The 6,000-nt window shown below is 38.1% G+C and overlaps 1 protein-coding gene across 2 annotated transcripts in view; it reads right to left on the bottom strand.

Moving 5' to 3' along the window:
- Positions 1–285: 285 nt before the first annotated feature.
- Positions 286–6,000, bottom strand: part of ARHGAP18 (Rho GTPase activating protein 18) — a 95,849-nt gene continuing 90,134 nt past the window's right edge. For both annotated transcript variants that reach the window (XM_042795827.1, XM_042795826.1), the window contains exons 14-15: positions 5,050–5,111; positions 286–2,679 (exon numbers count right to left, since the gene is read on the bottom strand). In XM_042795827.1, the coding sequence (XP_042651761.1) occupies positions 2,588–2,679; positions 5,050–5,111 (154 nt within the window). In that variant the 3' untranslated portion in view covers positions 286–2,587. The remainder of the gene's footprint in view (positions 2,680–5,049; positions 5,112–6,000) is intronic.

Here is a 6,000-nt window from a genome sequence, read left to right as displayed (position 1 = left end):
GGTATTTTCAATAAATGCTGAGAGGGTTGCTGTTTCCTCACTGTGTTACATTATGGATTTAGCTAAGGAGCGGTCTGACTGAGGTGAAGTTTTAAACTTCTAGCCAGTACTTTCTTTTCCAGCAGGCATTCATGTTGCAAGACTTTCTAACTTATGTCTCTCTTCATACACAAAACTACAAGCTACCTACAAAGATACAAAGTGTGAAAATAAAAATTAATCACTGCTTAGAGTCCATTGTGTGTGTTTTGCATACAAATATAAGAATTCAAATGAAAAAAGAAGTCAGAAAAAAAACAACATTTAATTATAAAAGAGCTTTTTAAATTAAAAAAGATAATGGCACTAAACCAGAAACAAAGTTATTTAAGAGATCATAGCCACAGGGCGGTTGTAATTTTACGCTGAAACTGTACAGCTGTTCCTATCATCTGCACTTTGCTCCTGATTAAAATAACATCTAGAGTTCCAGTAACAAGTAACCTTTAACATAACTACAATGCATTATGAAAACACACATCATTTTTGCATTACATGACCAAAAAACCTTGTCTTTATTACATTAGATTCATAAATATTTACCTAAGCATTGTACTGGTTTTCTACTCTACTTTTTACATTTAAAGAACAGGGAGTGTGGTTTGTTCTACTGACAGAAGTGGTTTGTCTTACAGGGTTCGCCCGTAGTGGCACAGTGTTATACCATCTACGTGGTACCCAACTAGATAGAGCATCAAGGGCAGTACGGTCACATTAGACCAATTTCCTATTTTATTCATCCTGCTTTTGAGAATCCTTCAGTGCTTCCTTTCCACTTGAAGACAGCCTTTGACTTTAAAAAACAATAAATACGTACACCCTCAAAATTGTTCGTATGCTGTGGATTACTCATCAGTAGATGTCTAATTTTTCTATGACCTTTCAGAGTTCTGATTCACTGCTTATTTATAAAAGGGAGAGTTCCAGTGGTTACTTTGGGAACAACACTTTGGGACCTGTATCCAAAGCTCAGCAGAAACGCCCTTTATTCCTTTAATCAGCTTTGATCATGTTAAAAAAATGTAATTCAGTCCCTGATTGTATGTAGAATATTCCCTGTGAGGTCAATATAATTCTGTGTGTGCACAGAAAGAAAGTATTTCATTCCAAGCATATAATTTCACAGTAGTTATTTCAGGTAGTCAGCACGTAGGTGTGAGCACATAAGCACAGCTGAGCTAGCTTACAAATAAATTGTAAAGTGGTACACAAGTTAGTGAGCCCAAAGGGTTGCTGTGGTACTGGGGCTCTGGAGCTACAGACCACAGCTCTTTGTGTTGCAACAAGCTACATCAGTCTATAGCTCATTATCAATGAATTCCACGGGGAGCTTTCAGTCCTTCCCTGCAAAGAGAAGGATTTGCAATAGTTCACTGTTGGACTATTGATTTTTGAAGTGGTTTAGACAGCATCTATCAGCATAAGGGAAATCAGAACTTGATTTCTAGCCTCGTCCAGGATAGACCAGACATAAAGCTGATGGTAGAGAATATCCAAAAAGCCTATGTGAACTCCGCAGTAGACCTTTACACTTATTTTGAGTGGGAGGTTTGGTGGTTTGCTACCTATGAAATTTAAACTAGTTTCCCTCCACAGTTACTTTATTCCTCCTGAAAGTTTTTATTGTGCTAGCAATTGGCAGGTTTTGGCAGTTCACAAAATGCAATCTCTCAGATGTCCAAAAAAAACCCAAAACCAGTGTATGAAACATGGCTGCATATCATCGATGAAAAACCTAAAGGTCTTTCTAGTGCATGACAATATTCCAGAAAGGACACTGCCAAGAGTGGTGAGTTTTAGAAATGACTCACCTTGTCACATGGTCCTTTCTTTTTTCTTTTTTTTTTTTTTTTTTTTTCCTTAAATAATCTCAAGAATAGAATCAACTGGAATAAGAATAAAAAAATATTTAAAAGATCTAGCAAAAAAGCTGCATAGAAAGCATTTCACAGTTGTTTTTAAACAGTTTTCATCAAACTTTACCTAGAAAGTGAACAAAATTAGGACTTCCAAAGACAAAATACATTGCATTGTAGTTTTTTCCTGTGAATTTCGCACTTACTTGGGAAACTCATATGACTATTTTTAGGTATTTTTAATACTGTACCATTCAGAAGTGCTGATCAGGATTCAGTTCTACAGTGTACTAGCACTGTTAAGACCTATATGAACACACAATTCTACACAAATGGATTGTAGATCTCTAATATAAAGAGGTTAAACATCTGTTTGAAAAATAAATTCTTCTGAAACAAGACCTACCAGATGGGAGGTAGATTAGTGCCATTAAAATATTTAAGGTACTTATTCTCATTTCAAATATGAATGGGAAAACTGCTATCTCCAAAATTTTGCTGCAAGTAAAACTGAAAATTTACTGGTAATCACTGTTGGGTTTCCATCACTTTTTCTTTTTTTTTTTTAAACTTGATAATGTTCTATTAATATGTATAACATAGTTCAATGTTGAAAGAACACATTATCCATTTGAAACATTCAGCCACACAAAATCAGTCCACAGGTTGTTCTTTTGTCATTAGTGGTGAGCTTAGCTCTGCTTAGATTTTATAACCCACTCAGCATTTGGGTTGAGCTGGTACAGGTCCTTCATGTAGGTATCATCATCAAGGCAGCGTTCTCCTAGAAACAGAAGAGATACGTGGTTACATTGGTACCAAAAAAGAAAGGAAACAACTTTCAAAGTTCATGTCACTGTTTTATTCCATTTAGGTTTTCAAGCCTGCTCTGTGTGGTATTAAGCAAAGGACAATGCAGCTAAAGCCTAGAAGTGCTCCTACCTTTTCCACCTGTCTTGGGGAGGAAGGGGGACAGAGGAAGAAGGGAGAGTAGGGGCTGTGCCACCTCTGTGGCATGTTCTAGGTCAGATTCTTCACATAGACCCTGCATGTGAAGCTCCCCTCTGCAAACATTCAGGAAAAAACGAGCAATGCTCTGGTCCTCTCATGGTTAAATCCAGACACTAGGTTCACATTTGCATAGAAGCCCATTAAAATTTCAGGTTATTTTCCCCTTCTTAAATGGAAAGTCTGAGCAAGGTTTGTCCTTGCTAAGGAGGTGTTACCCCCATCCTGTTCCTCTTGGTCAGCAGTTCAGCATAGCACTTGCAATTGTTACTGTCTTAGGAGGGAAAAGCAGTACAGTGTGCTTGGTACGTTACAAGCGATTCATTTATGTCTAGTAGCCATGATGAAAATAGCATATGCTGATCCATCAAGATCGGCGTACTCTTCCCACTCCCCTACAGGCAAAGCATTATTTCATGCATTTGCAGCCCTACATCACAGCCTCTCTCCCCTACTCCACAGTGCAAGGGACTGGGGTAGCTGTCTCATGTGCCAGCCAGACGTTTCCAGCACATGTGCTCCTGAAGCTGGAGGTGAGCAGAGGTCCAACGCCGCAGCTGGCTTTGTCTGCCAGCTCTTTGGACTCCCGGTGCAGAGCAGGCAAGAATCCCTGCTCAACCAGGCTCGGTCTCCATCTGATCCCTCTCCATCTGCTCTCCTTGCCAGGTGGCAGCCTGTCTTCCCTCTAGGAATTTTATGCCAACCCACCTGGCCTGTACCACCCATGCTGCTGAAGTAGGCCCTCTCCCTGACACGGTGCAGCATGTTCAGGCAGTGAGAGCACAGGGACAGTGGGTTTGCCATGTCCTTAATCCAGTCCCAGTCACAAAGCAATGGCAGAAATCTTGTTCCACGCCCTGAAGCCCTATAGTGTACTGAGCACTCAAAAAACGTCTGGAGACCTCAGCAGCTCCATTTGCTAGGGGACAGGACGGCAGCATTGTGCATGTTGCAATTATGAGCATAAGTAAGCACAGGAGTGTATCAAGATCCTGTCGAGTCTTCTCACTTTTGGGCTCCTTCTACATGGGTCAGTCACATTGGGCAAATCAGCAGCTAGCCATGTATTTTCTCTAGGACATGTGCAATTTCTGTCACATGTTTAAAGTGATAATAGGTTGTTCCAGTTTCACTGGAATTCTGTTACAAAAACATTTTTCTACAATGATTACACCTCTGTAAAATAAACAAAATACATCTTTAAAAAATATCTTACATCTGGGATCACAACCTGCTGTAACAGGCATAGCAAATGTATATACTTACTGGATATGCAAGAGAACATGTAATACATTAATCTGGCATCCAGCTATGTTAATAACTTGGTTTTGCCATCAGACTTTGTAAAAACACTAAAACACATCTGTTGTAAGGGACATAGGAACATGTTATTTTTAATTTACTGTAAGTCTTTTAGACGCACAAAAAATAATTGATTAAAATAGTGATAAGGTAAAAAAGGACAAAAGCTAGAAATAGCAGTTTATGTACAGGATGTGAGAACAGAAGTAGTAGATATTAATTGAATTTTTTTTTTTTTTGGCTGAGCATATAAAAATACTGTGGTTAGAAACTGATTCCCAATACAGAAATACTTTTGCATTCAACAAAGAAAATTTCAGAAATGTGTTCAAAATTATCCTTTTGCATTAACCTTGCGGATCTGCTATTTGCTTCAATCAAGAGGGTCTGGAAGACACAGAGCAGGAAAGAATAACCATTGGAAAATTTTATCATTTGGTCATCTTTCTGGTTGAGTGTTTTTTTCTTCCCCAAAGGAACCTGCAAGTAACGCTCAAATGCAGAGCATGAAGGACTGTAAGTTCACTTATTATGCCTCAATACAAAGAGATGAATGAGCTGAACTTCAGGCACCTTCCTACCCAACCTTTCTGTGCTTCCTCACTGTACATACGTATCAGGAACATCTGCTACAGCTGCTGTCTTCCTCTGGGAGAGATAATAAGATACTACTAATATGATGATCACACCAACATCTCTGCTTCCTTCTCCCGAGGTTAACTGTCTGCCTTAGTGTCAGGGAGAACTAGGGACATGAATAAAAATTCAACCACAGTGAAGCCCACGGACAACATGCCAAGAAATCCTATTCTAGCAAAAGAAGTTGTTCAGAAGCCATTCTTACCAATATTTCCTCCTATTTCATAAAGAAAGACCTCTTCTTTCTTGAGTGTTTGGACATTTCCACTGTCAGAAACAAAACACAATGAACAACTGTATTGTGAAAGAACTTGTACACTGGCCGCTTAGACGTGTCCAGGAAAAATTACGCTAATTAAGATCAGCAGTGTACCTGTCATAAACCCTTTGTGTTTATACTCATTTATTGATACAGTAAGCGAACAAGAACATCCTTGCATGCTAATGTAAATTAATAGTCCTGCAGGTGAGCAATACACTACAGAAAAGGTAAAATAAGATAGATGTGAAGAGATTGTGGGGTTTAGAAGATAATTCCATTGTTATTAGCAAGTAGCTTGATAGTTACCCTCTGTTTTTTCTTTCACTGCTGCTGCAAAAATAAGTATGCCTCTCTAACACTTCATATTTCTGAAGAGGCCTTATGGCTGAGTGAGAAAAACAACATTCTTGCTGGTTTTAATTTTGCTGGAACTAAAAGAAGTGAAAACCAGACAGTGGAAGAATAAAGTCCCTGTACTACAAAGGGATTCTATTATTCTCATTGCTTAATTATAATAATAAGCACAGCCAGAAAATAACTTTCTGTCAAAAGTGTAAAGCTCTAAAAACAGCACTTAGAAAAAAGTAACTTCTTAATCTCAACTAGTGTACTATATTATTACTTGAGCATGAATAGTTACATATGATGTACATGTGTGTTACATATTTTTTTTTTTGCTAAGTCTGATTTCTTACTTTGCTCATGTATATAAAAAAATAGATGCAAAAGTGTGATTAAAACCTCTCCCTTTCTAAATGGATTTGGATGACTCAGATGTAGCTTTCCTTTTAAATCACTACACATGAACAACGTTTGCACATATTTATATCCCAATACCCATACTGTTGCTATATATAAAAGCATTTTTTTTACAAAATACTTTCCTTCTCTTTT

Source organism: Tyto alba, unplaced genomic scaffold, assembly GCF_018691265.1.
Source record: "Tyto alba isolate M040663 unplaced genomic scaffold, T.alba_DEE_v4.0 Super-Scaffold_22, whole genome shotgun sequence".
In the NCBI taxonomy this organism is placed as follows: domain Eukaryota; kingdom Metazoa; phylum Chordata; class Aves; order Strigiformes; family Tytonidae; genus Tyto; species Tyto alba.
This window is presented reverse-complemented; position numbering and strand designations above follow the sequence as displayed.